This window comes from Anabas testudineus, chromosome 24 (genome assembly GCF_900324465.2).
Source record: "Anabas testudineus chromosome 24, fAnaTes1.2, whole genome shotgun sequence".
NCBI lineage: Eukaryota > Metazoa > Chordata > Actinopteri > Anabantiformes > Anabantidae > Anabas > Anabas testudineus.
The window spans coordinates 3,439,974-3,460,928 of record NC_046632.1 but is presented as its reverse complement, the minus strand read 5'-3'; the positions used below and the strand labels follow the sequence as shown (position 1 = coordinate 3,460,928).

General features: G+C 36.1%; 1 protein-coding gene across 1 annotated transcript; it reads right to left on the bottom strand.

Moving 5' to 3' along the window:
- Positions 1-406: 406 nt before the first annotated feature.
- LOC113149604 (adhesion G protein-coupled receptor F5-like) lies at positions 407-20,281 on the bottom strand. Its single transcript, XM_026341814.1, has 27 exons — positions 20,199-20,281; positions 18,577-18,618; positions 17,760-17,866; positions 16,234-16,279; positions 15,891-16,058; positions 15,618-15,788; positions 14,368-14,406; positions 13,935-13,973; positions 13,079-13,117; positions 12,647-12,685; positions 11,685-11,840; positions 11,390-11,557; positions 11,216-11,253; positions 10,550-10,592; positions 10,191-10,279; positions 10,018-10,079; positions 6,829-6,950; positions 6,497-6,724; positions 5,750-5,956; positions 5,408-5,539; positions 5,127-5,305; positions 4,764-4,940; positions 3,287-4,654; positions 3,135-3,176; positions 2,196-2,246; positions 2,032-2,098; positions 407-1,838 (listed from the first exon to the last, which is right to left on the bottom strand). Exons 3-27 carry the CDS (start codon positions 17,859-17,861, stop codon positions 1,780-1,782), a joined length of 3,831 nt encoding a protein of 1,276 aa, XP_026197599.1. The 5' UTR covers positions 17,862-17,866; positions 18,577-18,618; positions 20,199-20,281; the 3' UTR covers positions 407-1,779.
- Between the last annotated feature and the right edge of the window lie 674 nt (positions 20,282-20,955).

Below are 20,955 nucleotides of genomic sequence, written 5' to 3'. Positions count from 1 at the left end.
CATAACATTTGAACATATATAAAGGGAATTACAATTTCCTTTGCTGTGATCATATCAAAAGTACAGGCATGTATTGACAGCTTACACTCCTATAAAGCATTGTATGATCAAGTGATCATAGTAATGTGATAAAGCAAGTGGCGAATCAATTTCACACTACTGCTTCCAAGACAGATTCCAAAATACGTATTTGCTGTGACCATGGTGCCAGCAGGCGCACCAATCAGCCGTATCTGTGCTCCTGTTGTTGTGATTCTGATTCTTGCCACATTAGCTCATTATAGTTATAGTTAAAAACTATACAAAACACTTGACTTGACAGTTGTCCATGAACCACATGGTGTGGTTCTCCCTTGCCTCATGTTGAGAATTCATTGGACAAGACAAGTCATTTACCCTCCAGAAGTATTGGAACACAGGGGACAGTTTATTTTGATGTAGACTGAAAACATTTGGGTTTGAGATCAAAAGATGAATATGGATCAAAAGATCAACATTTCAATTCATTGTCCAGGTGAAAACTGAAAATAGCAACCTTTGTTTGAACCCATCCATTTTCATGTGAGCAAAAGTATTGGAACTCAGGGACTTAAAATAGATTAAAGTAAATAACATTTTATAATGAGTTGTAAATGATTTGCTTGCAATAAATGCATCAAGCCTGTGATACAGTTGAAAACAACCATATAAGAAAATTCTAATACAGAAGTTGTTAAATAAGTGAAACCTGAAAAACATTAAAAACTTGGATGATAATATGTCTTTGTAATCATGTCAATTCAGTATTTATCACAAACTTGATTTATTACGAAACTAAACATATCTCACATTAATACATAACATAACTAAGTCAACTTTTTCGAACACTAAACATCATTTTTTTATTAACCACTCTTTCTCTCACTTCAATGTCCACAATGTCTTCATGAGTCCAAAAATTTAGATGCAGCCAAAACAAAACCATGGAGGACCATGCCAAATGCAATGGTTATAGAAAGAATTTATAAAAATAAGCACAGCCAGACCTTACCCAAATAGACTTGAATCTAATTAAACAACAGCATCTCGGCTGTGCTGATAAGCCAGTTGATTTGACCTCCATGTTTTAATTTTCCATGTGCTTCGCCATGTATTTTCCGATGGTGATGGTAACAATTTACAGATGATCTGCTGGCAGGCTTGGGCTTGGGTCTGTTCGGATCATCTGTTCCTGGACAGAACCAAGACCTGAGAGAGTAAAAGGAGACCTAACCTGATTAAAGTGAGTAGAATTTGGACCTGACTTGGATTCACGGTCAGGTCGTGGGTCCTCAAAACCACGCAATGCATAGCTGCAGGGTGTAGTGTTTTGTTTTTATGCTCACAATGCAAAAATGTTCCCAATACAATATTTTAAAACTGGTCCTCAGACAAGTAGAAATGCAGTAATTCTGAGAGCGTCTTTTCTGTAGTATGAGCAGTTTGTTTATAATAAATTAATAAACTAATGCTAATATTTGACTGATTGATTTGAGTCTAATCCTAGACAGTGGTGTCAGTATGATGCCACTGCATGGGTAAACAAATTTACTGATTTGTGTAAAACAGCCTTTCCCTATCTAATCTAATCTGAGTTATTTGGCAGAGAAAACTGAAACAGACATTTAGCCTAAATATCTAAATACTTGAATTTAATTTTACCCTCAAATGTTAAAGTTTTTATAGCTGCAATAGAGAAAATAAAATATGGGATGCCACTTGTTTGTTTGCTTTGTTGATTTGGTCAATTCATAAAGATCATCAACTGTTGGAGTAGGAGTTGGATGCTCCAGAGGGGCCAGATGACACATTGTAACCATCTGAAAAAGTGTCGGCAAAACAAATGCATTAATAAAAACATGATTGTTATGATGATCATGATTGCATTTAAATTGCATAGGAACATAATTTTCAGAAGATGATCAAAACGGTGAAACAACATGAGCTGCTTGTGCAGATAATAAACGACTTCAGTAGCATTTAGAAAATGGCTGTTATCAACTCATTCTGTACCTCTTCCTCTTCTCCAGTTCCGGAGAAAGCCCAGTCCACTTGATGATGAGGCTCCAGCACTGGTGCTCTAAAGCAAGGATAAAAATCAAACAAAATATGAGAAGCAATGGATGAGCTGCTAACAAAACAAAACTTATTATTATTATTGGGAAAACAATTCTTACCCTTGTTCCAGCACCTGAAGTTTGGGACTTTATTACTAATTCTGACCGCACCTGAAAAGTTTTCACCCAAAAGTTAGCAAACTAGTATAAATATTTAATTTATGCTAGTTTTATACTAGTTTCTTTCCATCAGAGTGAAGACAAACCTTTTTGCAACATCTCATGAAGTAAAGAACATTCTCTCTACAGTCAATGTAAAAAAGGTCTTCACAGACTTCAAAACAAGATTCTTCAGTCTGATGAAACCAGGATCAACTTATTACCATATTAATGGAAAGAGAAATTGATGTAGAAGGAAAAGAACAGCTCATGATCCAAAGCATACAGCTTTGTCTGCAGCTTGCAGCTAGAAAACCGCAGATAGTTAATGACAAACATATACAGCATATAACTTAGAGTTTCTTAAAGCAAAAAATTTAATATTCTTCACTGGCCAGTCAGTCACCTGAAGTTCACGCATTAAAATATGGTGTTCATTTGAAGTCAAGACTGAATGCAGAAAAACCCACAAACATTTTCTTTGCATTTTACACTTTCTTTTTCTGAGAAGTAATAAGTTTGTTTCTATTACATGGTAAATAAGTTAGTTTGTCCCATTATTTGTGAGCCCCCAAAATTGTGTAATGTTTATGAAAATATGAAAATAGCTGTAATGCCTGAGTAGTTAATATCACACTTTTGTCAAACTTGTTGAATCAAATCTGACTTAACACTCACTCACATCTTCAGTGTTTCATTTTAATTTCAGTGCGGTGGTGTACAGAGGCCAAATTCTCAAAAAACCTATAATGATTCCATTATTTATGGACTTAACCATCAATTTAATTTCACTTTCTTACAAATACCAGTAACAATGCCCTACTTTTTTTTGGATTAGATACCTACCTAAGACAGAACCTTAGATAATAGTAGATTATATTTGAATATTGACATACAGACCTTTTTGTCCAGCAGTGTCCCAAAGACCAATATGAAGAAACCCTTAATAGAAGCAGAAAGTGATGTCAATCAATAGTTTCAGTGTCAACAGTTATTATTTAGGCTCTGAAAAGTATCAAAAGTATATCATGCATAGTAAGACTGTATTGTACCTGCAGTGAATTGAATAGTGCAAATGCAATAAGAAGTCCTCTGTTGTATGGGTCTGTCATGGTTCCTATTCCTAGACCCCAAGTTATTCCAAAGAAAGGTGTGAGGACAGCCAAAGTTCTCGCAATAACCACTAAGGCATTCCTCTCAGCTGCATGTGAAGCGCCTCCGACTCTTCTCCTCAGCATTTTGTACAAGACCACAAGCAGGATGATGAGGTTTATCACAACTATTGTCAGCGCAGGGATCACAAATGCCAGTAGGGCTTTGGATTTATTCCAGTTGAGCCAGCAGATTTTCGCTCCTTGGATGTATGCTTGTCCGGGTGCAGTGGCAGCTATAGTTACAACCACAATGATAAGAGGGGCCCCATATCCTAGAGAGAATCCAATAACCAACATAGACGTTTTAGACAAACCGCCGTCAAAGACACTAACTGTGCGATAGAGCAGCAGCAGAGCTGACGCCAACATCCAGAAGAACAGGGCTAGGTAGAAATAATGGATAAAAAAAGTTGCTGTACTACATGCTGCTGTGTTTTCATCCTTTGCTGCTGAAATAGCTGCGCCAATAATGAACCAGATGTCTGCAATCAGGAGAGACACGGCGATGTTAACAATGGTAACATGACGCAGGTAAGAAGTATTGTTCTTTCTTATTTTTCTCCATATGACGGCTTCAATAATGAGGCATATGATCAAGGAAGCCATAGATATGCTGACTCCAATGTAGGTGATGTAATCCAGCACAGGGTCCTCAGTGCTGAAGGGCGACATCAGAATGGAGAAGGAGGTTAGATGGTTACAGTTGCAAGTGACAGTTTGGTTGTTGTTCACTAACTTGCAGCCTGTGTTGTCCCATCCTCCCAGACCACTGAATAGATTGAAGTTCCAGAAAACACACTCCGGGTTTTTCAGACTATCATTGGTAACAACAAATGTGAGGGAAATATTACTGACATTGGCACTGGACTGAATCAGTACAACTTTCCCATTGATCTCAGGGGAGTCTAAATTAAGTTCATTTCTTGCAGGGAGTACGTTATCCATTAATGAAAATGTTATAATAGTGAGTAACTTATTTTCTCCAGTAGCCTCTGATATTGCTACATCTACCGAAGAATTAAATTCAGCATTGAAATTGTCCTTGAATGTAGTTTTGTTCAAGATAATGTAATCTGTGGAAATGTCAAAAGAGTCATTGGTAAGGCGACGTGTTATCTGCTCAATAGACTGCAGGAATTTAGAGCTGATACTTTCATTTTTGGAGATGCTACTGTTTGTTAATGAGCTGTTTCCATTGGAATCTTTGTTTAGAGTTTCCCAGGAGCTCTTTGCTGTGGTGAGGATACCTGAAGTTATTAGAACGTCCTAAATGGAAGAGAAAGTAGTTATTACATCATCAAAAATGTACTGTAATGTATATTTTGTTTAAAATAATGGAGAAAATATTTAAAACTCAACAGATTTATTCACATACCTTCATTGAAGAATTAGTTATTGAGATAAGTAATGATGATGACGCATTTGCAACATTAGTGAGAATTTGAATTGTGGCATTGATGGTGGCAAGAGATCCAACCACTTGATTTGTGTACTTGAGAGTGGCATTGCTGAGCTCACTCAACAATGATGGTAGTGTAGTGCTAGTCAAAGACTGTGGAAAAAGAAGAAGAAAAACTATGCAAGAGTACTGTTTTAATATTATTTTTAATAATTAAGTAAAACTTTGAAATCTATTAACTGGTTGGGTGAAAATTCATCTAAGAACTTTTTATACAGGTGTGAAAAACATTTTTATCAACAAGTACAAGTGTCAGAAACAGCTGAAGAACTATCTCACCTCAGACTGCACAAGCAGGTCAAAAATTGGTTTTAGGACGCAGTCATTTTGTTGTTCCACCCACCCACTGCTCAAACAAATTTTTATTATTTGGCCCACCTCATTGGAACCTTGGCATGGACCTGCAGCTATATCATTTATTTTTCCATCACCATAAACAGGATCATGACAAACAAAATCTGGAGAGAAACAAAGAATGTTTTAACGTCAGTATTTGTGTTCACAAGATCTCAACCTCGATTATGATGGAATTGCATTGTTTTGTCGGGATCAATACTCACTTCCAGTCAGTATGTTCAGCGTTATGGTTGAAGATTGCGTCGAGTCACTTTTTACTTGACAAGTGAAAATCTTAGTTGTACAGTCTTGGGTACTACTAATTGTGTATTTAAAGCTGATTGAACTACCATTACCTAAACAGACAGACAGACAGACAGACACACACACACACACACACACACACACACACACACACACACACACACACACACACAAACAAACAAGAAACAAGAAATCTCAATAGGTGTATTATGTATACAAGTAAAACATTATTTGTATGAGAACTGCATTCATTTGATTTCACAATAGCTGATCTGTGATTTGTTTATTTGTTTTAGTTTTACCTGCAGCAGGCTGGTCTTTAAACTCAACATTATAGGTGGAGCTGTCGACAGAGCAATTCAATGTCACTGAATTTCCAAGAAAACACTCTACATTTATTTTGACTGGTGACACTTTAATCACCGGCTTTGCAGTGACATAAAATTTGTCATATGTCTGTCTGAAAGATGCGCTGTCTGTTCCCCGTATCAGCTTACATTCATAAGTTCCTGAAATTAAAAGGAGCTCATTATTGAAGTTCAAATCACATTTGATTCTTTGAATCAAGACCTAATACATTTAAAAATAATCCAATAAGTGACTATTCTATTACACCTTAAATTATAATTATTAAAAGTCCAGCTAAAAGTAAATAGTTTTTGTGCTGCAGAAGCCACATCCACATATGTTGTGAATCCTAATTTGATTTTATTTTTTGGATATGAAATCGAATCCCCTGTTGTAACTCGGAATACATCTCATTTTTGCAGTTTTTCTGTTGTTAATCAAGTTGCACTTCAATCAGTTTGTTTTTATTTTAGTGTTTTAGCTGTCTGTGGTCATTAACAAAGATTGACCCTCCATTCATCAAGTGGTTTTGCATTATAATACAAATACTGCCTTCACATGATACATTTATGAAGATCAAAGCACAAAGAGAAAACTCCTGTCCTTTACCTGCATGTGTGCCTATGAATTTGAAAAAATGTTGACTTAGACAAAAGTACAAATTATCTATTGACTGCACCATACTGGATCTTTTATCTTACCACTGTCAGTGCTAATGACATTTGACAAAGTTAATGTTGCTGTTCCAGCTCCACTGTTTGTTGAAAAGCTGTATTTGTAGATGTCTGCAGGTAATGGGCTGTTGTCATGCTTCCACTCTGCAATCCAGTTGTTACCAAAATTAAGATTTGCTGGTGGAGGGCCACATGTCACAGTCACTGTTTCCCCATAAAATGCTGACTGTGGCGTAAATATTAAGGACGATGGGCCTTTAAAAAAAAAAGCAATATGCAGTTGCAGTGATTAAAAAAAAACAAACAAAATAACACACACACACACAGACAAAATTGAATGTCTTCCAGAAATTACTTACTGTCAAATATTATGGGGTATGTGTTTGCTAACTGTGTAAATATCCCAGTCTTTACTGCACCTATTTCTGTCACATTTAAAGAAGGTGCACTGATGTTATAGTCTGCAATGGTGCTTCCGCTCCTGTAATAAAGAATTGAATTGCCATTGAGATCCAACAAGTATTAGTATTAGTGCTAGTAGGCAGAATGTACACAGCTCAAAAAATGAAAGGACTACTTTTTAATCACAGCATCAAGTCAGTTAAACTTCTGGGATATTGATCTGGTCAGTGGTCAAAGATGAACACTGCCAGAGCCCCACAAAATGACATTTAGGAGGATAGTAGTGTAAATGACCAAACAATCTGAAACAGACTCCATTAGGGTCAATTACCATCACCACGGACCTTGCTTGGCATTTGCCACAATAAACATCATAATTGGCACTGCTTTTCACAGATGAGCAAATGCCAAAAAAAAAAAAAAAAAAAAAAGCTTAAAATGCATTTAAAGACGTATTTTACATTATACAAAGAACTCATAAAGGATATGAAGAAAAATTTACATTTAAAATGTATGTTGAATCTTCTTCTTCTCTTTCGGCTTTTCCCATCAGGGGTCGCCACAGTGAATCATCCTTTTCCATCTAACTCTATCATGGGCATCTTCTACCCTAACACTAGCCAACCTCATGTCCTCTGTTAACACATCCATATATCTCCTCTTTGGCTATCCTCTTGCCCTCCTGCCTGGCAGCTCCATCTCCTAAATCTACAAAGACACAATGCAGCTCCTTCTGACCATCTCTGTAATTTTCCATCAACATTCTCAAAGCAAAAATGGCATCAGTGGTGCTCTTACGGGGCATGAAACCATACTGCTGTCTCTCCTAATCACTTCCACACCTCCACAGGTACGTCATCAGGACCAACAGCCTTTCCACTCTTCATCCTTTTCAGAGCCTTCCTCACCTTTCCAATCTCTGCTATTTCCTGCTCCACAACATCCACAATGTTAGAGTAAAAATGATTTACTCACTGATTTATAATTTTCTTGTTACAATGTTACTTCACTCATAAGGATAATTTCTTGTTTCTTACTTATTGTCATTATGAAGGATACATGTGTTTGATGTTTAATCCTGTAAGTAACAAGAGCATGTTGTACTCTACTGAAGCTGCACTTTGCACACACACAGGAATTAGGAAAGGTCAGGGAAAGGTCAGCGGCCTTGGAGTTGAACAGTTCTTGTTGCTATATGCCTATAAGAAATGTTTTATCCTTGTATGGAGTTTCTTTTCTTGCAATATGATCATCTTATATTCATCATGTAACCATAGGATACACCCACATCTGTAACTTCAGGGTGTGTCTCATCTTTAATAAAAAGAGACGGACGGAGTCGGAGGTGGAAACTCCTGGGTGAAGCATTCATGATGCTAAGATCTCAGGCCGGCTCCCCTTGCAAGTAAAAAGGCAGAGCAGTGTCCTTGTTGTGTTTTATTGTCTTCATCTCTCAGCGTATGAAAAGTGTTGTGGTTATTTTAAACCCGACACACATCTTCCTCCCGTCTTACCCTGTCATTTTCCTCGTTCATCAGCTCCTCAAAATACTCCTTCCATCTTTTCTGCACACTCTCCTGGGTTGTTAGTACCATTCCATCTCTGTCCTTAATCACCCTTACCTGTTGCACATCCTTCCCATCTCTATCTCTCTGTCTGGCTAGCCTGTACAAGTCCTTCTCACCTTCCTTTGTGTCTAACCTGTCGTACAGCTCATCTTAAGCTTTCTGTTTCGCCTTTGCCACCTCCCTCTTCACTCTATGCTGCACTTCCTTGTACTCCTGTCTACTTTCCTCAGTTCTTTCTACATCCCACTTCCTTCTAGCTAACCTCTTCCTCTGGACGCATTCCTGTACTTCCTCATTCCACCACCAAGTGTCTTTACCTTCTTTCCTCTTTCCAGATGACACACCTAGCACCTTTCTACTTGTTTCCCTGATAATGTCTGCAGTAGTTTCACAGTCATCTGGAGGCTCATCCTGACCACCCAGAACCTGTTTCAACTTCTGCCTGAATGAGTTTCTTCATTCTTTAGCTTCCACCACTTGGTCTTCTTTTCTGTCTTCCTTCTCTTCTTCTTCCTGACCTCCAGAGTCATCTTGCACACCACCATGCGGTGCTGTCTGGCTACACTCTCTCCTACCACCACTTTGCAGTCACTAACCTCTCTCAAATGACTTTGTCTACATAGGATGTAGTCCACCTGTGTACTCCTACCTCCACTCTTGTACGTAACTCTGAGTTCCTCTCTTTTCTGGAAGTAAGTGTTGACTAGCCATTTCCATCCTCTTAGCAAAGTCCACCACCATCTGTCCTTCCAGATTCCTTTCCTTTGCACCAAACCTGCCCATCACCTCCTCATCACCTCTGTTGCCCTCACTAACATGCCCATTGAAGTCTGCTCCAACAACTACTCTCTCTCCTTTGGGGATACTCTCTACGACCTCATCAAACTCACTCCAGAATCTCTCCTTCTCTTCTAACTCACAGCCAACCTGTAGAGCATACCCACTGACTACATCACCATCACCCCTTCAATTTCTAGCTTTAGGCTCATCACCCTGTCTGAGACTCTTTTCACCTCTAGAACATTGTTCACAAACTCCCCCTTCAGGATCACTTCTACCTAGTTTCTGTTCCTATCCACTCCATGGTAGAACAGTTTGTATCCTTCAATACATCTACCTTCCTTCTCTCCATCATGTCTGCCAGCTCTCTGCCTTTCCCTGTCATTGTGCCAACGTTAAGAGTCCCTATTCTCAAACCTATGCTCCTGCCTTTTCCCTTCTCTCTCTGACCACGAACCCTTCTGCCTCCCCTCTTTCCTCGACCAACAGTAGTGAAATTTCAACCCGCACCCTGTAGGTTAACGGCATCGGTGGCGGTCGTTGTTAACCCGGGCCTCGACCGATCCGGTATGAAAGTCTTGTGGATGATTTGCATAGTAGCTTGGGACCGGTACAGAAGTCACTGGCTTGCAACCCCTGTGGCTAGATTAAAATTTATGTTGAATAAATCTAAAAAGCTGAGCAGTGGCCTTTGAGAAGCGTGGGTTTCCTACTGCACTGGATTTTTCCAATGCTATTAGTTAAAAAAAAAGAATACGTATATACACACACACATCCAGAATAAGAGATTTGACTTACCGGAAGCCAATTAAATTTGCTTTTACAAGAGCTGAGATGTACTTCTGACATTGTGTTTGAATCTGTTTAAAACAACAACAGACTGTGTTACTGGCTATATAATAAGATCAGGTTCAAATATTACATAAATTCAATACATCAACAGACGGAGAGAACATTACATAAAGACTTACAGCACTACTGATGTCTTTCCACATTGTACTGCTTGGGTTGTTAAATGAGTTGTTAAAAGTTAAGTCCATGGTAAACGATGATTTCTCAACTGCAAGAGTCATTACAAAGAGGTTATATAATAACTTTCTAAAGTTTTCTTTGTCTTGAACTGAAAAATGAAACTGAAAATGTGCACTTCTCAAAGCTGAAGACAGGATACCAAATTGTAACTGAACAACAAAAGAGGTCTTGCTAATCAATGATTATTGAAAAAAACAAACTAATTTAACAGCACATACTGAGAGTTTGGGGCAATTTTATCCACAGCCAGGGCATAACTACATTTAGAACTTCGTCACTAGTTATTAATATGTCATACCTTGTGGTGGTATTGTTGTTGTTGTTGTTGTTGTTGTTGTTGTTGTTGTTGTTGTATTTGTTGTTGTTTGTGTTGTTGCTGTTTGTGTTGTTGTTGTTGGTGGTGGTGGTGTTGCTGTTGTTGGTGTTGTTGGTGCTGTTGCTGGTGTTGTTGGTGCTGTTGTTGTTGTTGTTATTATTGATGTTGGTGTTGTTATTATTGTTGTTGGTGTTGTTGGTGGTGGTGGTGTTGCTGTTGTTGGTGTTGTTGTTGTTGTTGTTGTATTTGTTGTTGTTTGTGTTGTTGTTGTTGTTGGTGGTGGTGTTGCTGTTGTTGGTGTTGTTGGTGCTGTTCCTGGTGTTGTTGGTGCTGTTGTTGTTGTTATTATTATTGATGTTGGTGTTGTTATTATTGTTGTTGGTGTTGTTATTATTGTTGTTGGTGTTATTGGTGTTGTCACTGTAAACAAACAAAAGAAATAAGCAGAACTTTTACTAGTCCAACAAAATGATGCTTGTTATTAGGAAGTTTGGTTATGCTAATGTAAAAATGACAAAATCAGCCACACTAAGTGTGATTAAGTTAACTATGATTTTATTTTATCTTTAAAATGGAAAAATGTTAAAAAATATTTTATACTACAACCAAAGAGTCTTTTAAAAAAAACATGTTTGTCATACCTGTAGTTGTGGTTGTAGTAGTTGTTGTTGTAGTACATATGACACCTGACAAGCATCAGACATAAAATTATTTGGTTTTATCATAATTAACATAAGAACATGAATTTATGTTTAACAGATAAATAAACATACAAAACCTAAAATTTTGCAAGGTCAAATAGAGTTGCGCATCAATGCTTACTTGTGATTGGTTCACAGAACTGTTCATCATAAGGAAGTGTATTTAAGCATGCACAGCTTTGTAAAGTGTCAGTACTGCATGCATTATAGAATTTACACTTGCTACATGGCCAAGCGAACTGCGGCTCACACTGACACTGCAGTTCTCCAGTGGTGTTTGGATAGCACTCTTTAAAAGACATGCAAAAACAATGTGAAACCACAGTATGCAAGTAATATACTACAGTATTTGATAAAAACAGCAGTAATCCAGTCAAACAAATTCTGAAAGAAAACAAGCAAACTCAAGTTCTTACCTGTTGTGAAATTTACACTGGTTACTTGTAAATACTCATTGATGGCAAAAGGGAAAGAAATGTTTCTCAGAGCATTCCTTAATATATCAAAGATATTTGATGGTGCAGTGGAGACTGGGATCTGTAAGTCAACGATGGCATCAAAGTCTGCTGGGACTGTGGAAAAAAAACAGGAGAAAATGGATCATGGACATCTGTCACAAAATCGCCACCAGACACACAAGAAAAAAGCTAAACAGAGATAAACATTTCATGTGTTATACTATTGTGTGTTGCAGTTGATGGTGGTGGAGGTACAAAAACAAAACAGAACAAAAAAAGAATCAAAATCAAACTTTTGTCTTTTTGCTTTTGCACACTACAAAAAATATATATTTGTTACATGGTATTTTATGTAATATAAAAAGTTATATGTTTTAAATGTTTGATGGATCAAAATTTAGACTGCAATGAAAATAACACCAACATATCCCTCATACAAAAAGGTGCTTGTAGGTTATGAAAAAGAATAGTTGTAATCTTACAAATGGAGCCTGATTGAAGTTCTGTCTTTGTTCATGTGACAGATCATTTCTCCCAGGCATGTACCAAAACCAGTTATTTGATTTGATTTACACATGTGGAACATGAGGAAGTGTCACGATTAAGGAAGATTAAAAGTAGAGACTAGAACTTGCATTATCTCAATGTAGGTAAAAAAACACCAGGTAGATGCTTTATATATATTTATAATAATTATTTATATTATATATTTTTATGATACAAACAAGACATAGAGGCTGCAGAATTTATGGATGGAAACTACTGGACAAGTAACTGTCCTAGAATTCATAAGTGTCTTTCTGTCTGACTAAAAAGCATCTGTCAAACCTTATCTTAATGAACAACACCACATACTGATACTTTTGTGGTCTTTTTTTGTTTTGGAGCTCTATTTTGTCAGTACATTTCATATGTCATACCTTGTGTTGTTGGTGGTAATGATGTCGTTGGTGTTGTCACTGTAAAATAAAAAAAATATAAAAAACACTGATTGAATAATTTATAGTAGATCATTTCATCAAAGGATTCCAAGAACCTGTAGAAATCTTAATGCAGTGCCCTCTTGTAGTGTAATGAACTGAATTGAAAACAAGCACAATTCTGTAACAGAGATCACTGCTCAGGAATACTTCCTTCTGTGAACACAGACAAGATAAAGAGAAAATCTGTGTAGAGTAGAGCATGCGGTAAGTCTGAAAATTCAAAAGCGACTAGTTTTGGGCCCTCCTCCACCCTCCCCCTCTTAAAGCATCTGTCAAACCTTATCTTAATGAACAACACCACATACTGATACTTTGTGGTCTTTTTTTGTTTTGGAGCTCTATTTTGTCAGTACATTTCATATGTCATACCTTGTGTTGTTGGTGGTAATGGTGTCGTTGGTGTTGTCACTGTAAAATAAAAAAAATATAAAAAACACTGATTGAATAATTTATAGTTGATCATTTCATCAAAGGTCATCAAGATAAAGAGAATATCTGTGTAGAGTAGAGCATGCGGTAAGTCTGAAAATTCAAAAGCGACTAGTTTTGGGCCGTCCTCCACCCTCCCCCTCTTAGTTTACAGAGGGATCTGCAATATGTATGAACCATGAATGAAGTTTCAAAAGAGAAACAAAACAAACAGACAAAATGGAGGAACTACAAGTCACAGTTACAGAGTCACAGTGGCAGAACAACAGTTTCTGTGGTAGCAGCAGACACAGCTGAGCAGGAATAAGTTAAGATGAGCATGCTACTTTACCACCATCCAATCCATAACTGCCAAAAAAATTATTTTCAATGTTTCATCTTGACTGTGCAATTAGCCCAGTCTAGTTTTCACAAACTTGACAAACAAACAAGTCAAAACAAAAACATGCAGCTTGAAACATGAGGAATAGTCACGATTAAGGAAGATAAAAAGTAGAGACTAAAACTTGCATTATCTCAATGTAGGTAAAAAAAACACCAGGTAGATGCTTTATATATATTTATAATAATTATTTATATTATATTTTTTTATGATACAAACAAAATATAGAGGCTGCAGAATTTATGGATGGAAACTACTGGACAAGTAACTGTCCTAGAATTCATAAGTGTCTTTCTGTCTGACTAAAAAGCATCTGTCAAACCTTATCTTAATGAACAACACCACATACTGATACTTTTGTGGTCTTTTTTTGTTTTGGAGCTCTATTTTGTCAGTACATTTCATATGTCATACCTTGTGGTGTTGGTGGTAATGGTGTCGTTGGTGTTGTCACTGTAAAATAAAAAAAATATAAAAAACACTGATTGAATAATGTATAGTTGATCATTTCATCAAAGGATTCCAAGAACCTGTAGAAATCTTAATGCAGTGCCCTCTTGTAGTGTAATGAACTGAATTGAAAACAAGCACAATTCTGTAACAGAGATCACTGCTCAGGAATACTTCCTTCTGTGAACACAGACAAGATAAAGAGAAAATCTGTGTAGAGTAGAGCATGCGGTAAGTCTGAAAATTCAAAAGCGACTAGTTTTGGGCCCTCCTCCACCCTCCCCCTCTTAAAGCATTTGTCAAACCTTATCTTAATGAACAACACCACATACTGATACTTTTGTGGTCTTTTTTTGTTTTGGAGCTCTATTTTGTCAGTACATTTCATATGTCATACCTTGTGTTGTTGGTGGTAATGGTGTCGTTGGTGTTGTCACTGTAAAATAAAAAAAATATAAAAAACACTGATTGAATAATTTATAGTTGATCATTTCATCAAAGGTCATCAAGATAAAGAGAAAATCTGTGTAGAGTAGAGCATGCGGTAAGTCTGAAAATTCAAAAGCGACTAGTTTTGGGCCCTCCTCCTCCCTCCCCCTCTTAGTTTGCAGAGGGATCTGCAATATGTATGAACCATGAATGAAGTTTCAAAAGAGAAACAAAACACACAGTGGCAGAACAACAGTTTCTGTGGTAGCAGCAGACACAGCTGAGCAGGAATAAGTTAAGATGAACATGCTACTTTACCACCATCCAATCCATAACTGCCAAAAAAATTATTTTCAATGTTTCATCTTGACTGTGCAATTAGCCCAGTCTAGTTTTCACAAACTTGACAAACAAACAAGTCAAAACATAAACAAAAACATGCAGCTTAAAACCTCACACACAGGTTTTGTTTTTTGGAAACCATGGGCACTGTCTCTTCCGGACTAAAAAAGACAAAAGGGACATTCTGGCTTGTTATCAGCACAGTAGCATAGCTTTGTAAGAGAATCTTGGTACTAAACTGGCCTCTCTGCAGTTCACCAACTGGAAATATTTGGTGCATTTTTCTAACCCCAACACAAAATAAAGTCCCATGATTGTTGCACAGTAAGGATCCTATATTACTTAAGAATTTAACTCTCCATTCCCAAAACTCCAGCAACTGGTCTTCTGAGTTCTCACATGTTTATGGACTGTTGTTAAAAGAAAAGGAGAGTCTACGACATGCTAAACACAATGTTTTCTATGTTCTATTGTGAATAAAGTATGGGTTTATGAGCTTTGCAATTTCAGTAATAGTCAGTGGTCATAATGCTTCATTTGACTAGAAGTGAAGAGACATGGTAATGTAGTCGACCATTGACCATGTAAAACAATTAACGTGCAGTCATTCATCATACATCATGCGTCATTTGAGCATTTGAAGGGGAAGTAATGCAAAGCAAATGTACTTTCTGATATTGTTGCATACAGTGCTAAAAAAGAGAAAGAAAGTATTTCTTTTGGTTTATCTGTAAAGTAGCCAGTAACGGTAAAGTACCTAAGTAATGTACTTTTCATTTCTGAAAGGATGTACTTACAATAATAATATTTCATAAATTATTCAGCTGTAAATGTAATTAATACATAACATTTCTTTTTAAAACCAGTCAGGCCTACCTGGTTGGGTTTTTAGCTGGCAGTACTGGCTGTCAGCTGGAAGGGCATTGATGCAACCACAAGTGTCATCAATGATGGCATCGCAAGCCCCATTGGCAATGCAGCTGTTATATGACCAAGTGAAATTCTGCTCACATCTGCACTGGTATCCAGTAATATTTGGTGAACAGACTATAAGGACAAAACAGTAGGATGCATCACTAAGGTTTAAATACGTGTTTACTTTGTGAATACATTCAACTTTGACAAACATGGGAAAGTTTGTTTTTTTACCTGTTGTGGTCTGAATGCTGGTGACTTCAGCAGAGCTGTTAATTGTTAAAGGCAAAGAGAGTGTCTTCAAAAGAGCTCTGAGATTAAGAAGGTCCTGTTCAGAGATGTTCACAACAGCTTGGAGAACATAATCAGTGGACGAATTATTAAAGGAGGCATTTGAGGCAACTAGGACGAAAGAAACAGAAATAATCAGATATTAATTGCCCTTTTGCTTTGGTGAAAACAAAATGACTAGTCTAGTCAATATGATTTGCTCTACTGAGCACAGGGATATCGAAGTCAATATGCAGCAATTACCTACTCACAGATATTGTGGTAATACTGTCAAAATGTGACTCACTTGCTCTTTTGTCCCTGGCATTACTGGCAGATTGAGCCATTAATCCCTGAAAAAGTCAAAAGTTTGTATTTCATTAATGATATAATGTGCCTGTATAGTAATAATAATAATAACAAGGCATACAATGTAACATTTTTTTATTGTTTTCCTTAAAATTCTACAAACAATAGGAAAACATTAGTTTTTGCAATCTTGTTTGTATTCAAAGTTTTCACACCCTTTCTCATCACACTTAAATTTGAGCTCTGGTGGAGTTTGTTTTCACTGATCATAGTTGAGATATTTCTACAACTTATTTGGAGTGGGAAATTCAGTCCACTGAACATAATTTGGAAAGGCATTTGTCTGTATAAGGTCCCACAGTTAACAGTGCATGTCAGAGCACCAACCAAGCCATGACGTCCAAGGGGCTGTATGGATACAGAGACACAATGGTATCCAGGGACAGATGTGGGTAAGGGTACAGAAGAATTTCTGCAGCACTGAAACCCCCCAGGCCAAAGATGGAACTTTTTGGTTCATCATGCTGTGGGGATGTTTTTCAATGGCAGAAACTGTCAGGATCAAGAAAAAGATGAAAGCAGCACTGTACAGAGACATCTTTGATGAAAATCTGTTCCAGAGCTCTCTGGACCTCAGGCTGAGAATGACAGTTCCTCTTTCAACAGGACAGTGACCTTAAACACACAGCCGAGACAGTAAAGGAGTGGTTGTGGAAAAATGTCCTTGAGTGGCTCAGCCAGAACCCAGACGTAACCTGATCAAACATCTCTGGAGAGATCTGAAAATGTCTGTGCACCAATACTTGTCATCCACTCTGACAGAGCTTGAGAGGCAGCCTACTGCCAAAAAGAAATGGAGAAACTGCCCAAACATTCCTTGTAAACAATACACTCAAAAGACTTGAGGCTGTAATTGTTACAAAAGGTGCTTCAACAAAGTACTGAGCAAAGACTGGGGTTTCTTATGTACATGTGACTTTTCCATGTTTATTTTTAATAAGGTGCTGCAAATACTTTCTGGATGCACTCAGAATGTAAGAGGAGCTTTTTTCTGAGAACAAATTCAATTCAATTCAATTTTATTTGTATAGCGCCAATTTACAACAGAAGTTATCTCAAGGCACTTTACAGTGTAAGGTTTTAGACCTTACAGAAAATATTTATACAAAAAATTACAGAGAAAACCCAACAATCCCATTTGAGCAAGCTTAACAAATAGTACAATTATATCAGGGTACCTTTAAGCATCTGCTGTATCTGCTAATACATACTGATGGTGGGTCATTAATGGGGCTCTTGTTTTTTATTACTTCAAAATTAGAAGAATGAATAATGTTACAGGCAGACGTTCTTTAATTTATACCATCTTATGACTCTGCTTTATTTTACTGCATGCTTTTTGGTCATTTGACAATACCATCACACTTCCAAACTCAATCACAATCACTTATGTTATCTAATCAAAAGCCATTATTTAATTTGAATTATTGATTATTTATTATTGAGTACAAGTATTATTCTTACCTCAAAGAATACTTTCACAGACTGTGTATATCCTTGTTTCTCCAGACTATAAAGTATAGCCAGGAGAACAATTGTGTATCCTATTGTCCTTGGTAATGTCATCTCGTCTAAGGACAAAACACAACAAAACAACAGAAAAATTTAGTTCTGGTCTGTCGTTGCTCACAAAATTAATGTTCATCAGTGATACTTTCTATTTCAACCTGCTAAATCTTTTTTTTAAAGATGTGTGCTAAGCATTAATTGCACTATAATAATGATGATTAAACTGATAGATCCTAACTGGGCAAAAAGCTCATAGGATAGGATTGACCTAGGACATCTCTAACCAAAGTTTCCTTTAAAGGGAATAGTTTGGCATCTTGTGAAAAATGCATATTAGAACCTGGTTGGCATGGCATAAAGACTGAAAATGGAAAACTTGTGACAATAGTTATGGTTTACAGGGGCTAATGTGACGAATGATTCCTTGGCTTTCCTGACGATTTCTTGGAAGGTTACTGTAGTTGGGCAAAACTAAAATTAATATTTTATAGACTTCAGTTTAGAACAAACATGCGTGAGATGCCTGTAGGTCCATTTAGTATTATCTTACCTAACTCTTGGCAAAAAGGCAAAGGTATGTGGGTATGCTGACATTTCTTCTTATCTCATGTCATAATTAAAATAAAGAAGAGAAGGAAATTCTAATTCTAATTACAATTGAGCACTTAACACCACCAGTTACCACAGAAAGTGCTGGAACTAGCTGATGGTGTTATTTCATTTTGTTTCAAACAAATGATACAATACACACAAGTAAAGATTTTCAACTTACTTCTTTTGTCTAAATCTGCAAACTTCGAGCAATGTATTTAGCCTGGAGTAGAAAACCAATTATGACAGAGACTTATTAGCTGTGGAAATCTCTTGTTCAATCAATTCAATACTATAACTTAATAATTACTCCAGTAATTACAGTCAGTTGTCATTAAAAAAATATGAGCCCAAAAATGTTTATAGTTAAAGTTTTAGAGCTACTCTAGACATAATATATATCTGATATTTTTAACCAGTGCAACAAAAGCAAACAGCATTCACAAATGAAACTATTTGGTTAATTTATCTCTTATGATCTCCGAATCACCTGATTTTGTACTTATGAGAAAATGTTACTGTGGTAATCAGTTGTCACTACTTTAGAAGATGGAGAGATTATGGTGCTGTGTACTGATTTAATCATCAGTTCTACATACTTTATATCCAGTGTTAAGGAAGCTGCTTATAAAGTCTTATATAAAGCCACCAGGCAATAAACACAGGAAGAATATCAATCAAGAGTGAACTTGTGAATTTTAAGTTTAAAACTTCAAGTCAGCTCAAGACTTAAAGTTTTAAACTTAAAATTCTCAAGTTCTCTTAACTCAGTAAGTTGATAAAAACAAACAAACAAACAAAAAAAACTACCATGTTAAAAGACTAACCAACATGCACTATTTGAGAGTTACAGAACATTTTTGTAGTTTAAAGAAATCACTCATGGTAACAATTTGCTATGTCTTTAATATGCCTTCAATTTTGATTTTGATGGTTTACAAAACATAAAGATACAATAAGGTGCCACCTGACATTTTTTGTTTTACATGACATTGGGTTCCTCTGATTGTTATTAGGATTATTTAGTTTAAAATGTCCTTTTACAAACGGATACCATTATAACTATTAGAACAGAGATATATGAAGTGTACAGTTTTTGCACATCTGACAAGTTGATACAGACAAAAACACCTAGTGATAGAAAGACAAATGACAAATGACACATAAGAAATAAGCTTTCTTTAGAAAGTTGACTGTAACCTGGCTACTTGAGTGCATGTAAATGCATATATTCAATATATCATATTGAATATGCAAGATTAAGTTGAGTAGTTACAAAAATCTGCCTAAAGCATTAGAAGAGTTGCTGATGTACTAGAGAATAAAGAATAAATATACTCATGAAAGTCTCACAATACACCCTTAATATTATTATCATCACATAGGATTAGAGATATTTAAAAAAATAAATATTTTTTAGACTATGTATTTTGTAAAATATACACTGAATATTTAATCTATGAGAACCACGTTATTTTCATTATTTTCTTTTTCCATGTTATATGTATTCAGCAAGACACTTATTTCATTTATTCTCCATATATAGATCATTTTAATGTTCTTTTTATTTTGTTGAACATCATTTCAGGAGAAAACAATATAATACAATTTTAAATAAAGTAGATTGTGTAGTAGTGCTGGTATACTGCAGTAGTATAGATGCTAGTATGGAAGGCACCTGTTAATCTTTTCTCTAATCTGTACTTGCTCAGCAATAAAACGTATACTTCTCTTAAATTTGCATTAAGTAATGGCACAGCTAAAATATTAGTGATGTTTTAAATTGATATTTATATTTTTTACCTTTATTGTGTTCTGAGTCCAAGTCTAGTCAAGAAGACGCAATCATTTGAATGTTTGTCTCTAGACACAAAGACTAATAGTCAGGTGAAACCATCAGTGAACTTCCTGAAATACTCTTTCTGAGTCACACACCTGTCTGGCAAGTTGAGTGACCTCATCCTTCACGTGTGTAGGTTCACTAGTTGATTACATAAGAAAGCATAGTGAATGTTCTGTGCATGTACACTGTTAAGATTTTTGGAGAAGAACAAATGTTTAAAACGCTTAAGGTCTATTCTGTGTTCACACAATCCCAACAAAAAATTAGTTTTAGATTTTTTATTTTACTTTAAAAATAAAATGGGCTGATAAATCCATCAAAATGTGATGCTAATTAATCTACTTTTGTCTGCATGCTCTATGTTTTATGTTTTAAGCAAAAACATTTCTTATGATCTAAACATGTGAAAAAAAACAACACACATTTACAGTACTTCAGAATCAGATTAATGAGATTAATTATTCTCAAACTGTTGCTTAATACAGTGTAATCTAAAACTGGATTTAGATTTTTCCAGATTGCTTCTTTGAATTCCAAGTTTCTTTTGAAATATGTTTTTAAAAAGCCATGTATTCTCCCTGTTTGTCTAGTTCCTGCTTTGGTTTTAATAATTAACATAAGATTTATGTCTCATTGTCTTGATGAATTACGCTGAACACACATGTTTCTTTACAGTTAATGAATGATTGACACAGTTTGAGGATAAATAAACTGTAT

Coding starts and splice junctions, on each gene's coding strand:
- LOC113149604 (XM_026341814.1), bottom strand. CDS start 17,861: ATGACATTACCAAGGACAATAGGATACACAATTGTTCTCCTGGCTATA. Junction 5,306..5,407: donor GCTGAACATACTGACTGGAA/GTGAGTATTGAT, acceptor GTTTCTCTCCAG/ATTTTGTTTGTCATGATCCT. Junction 4,655..4,763: donor TAACTAATTCTTCAATGAAG/GTATGTGAATAA, acceptor TCTTCCATTTAG/GACGTTCTAATAACTTCAGG.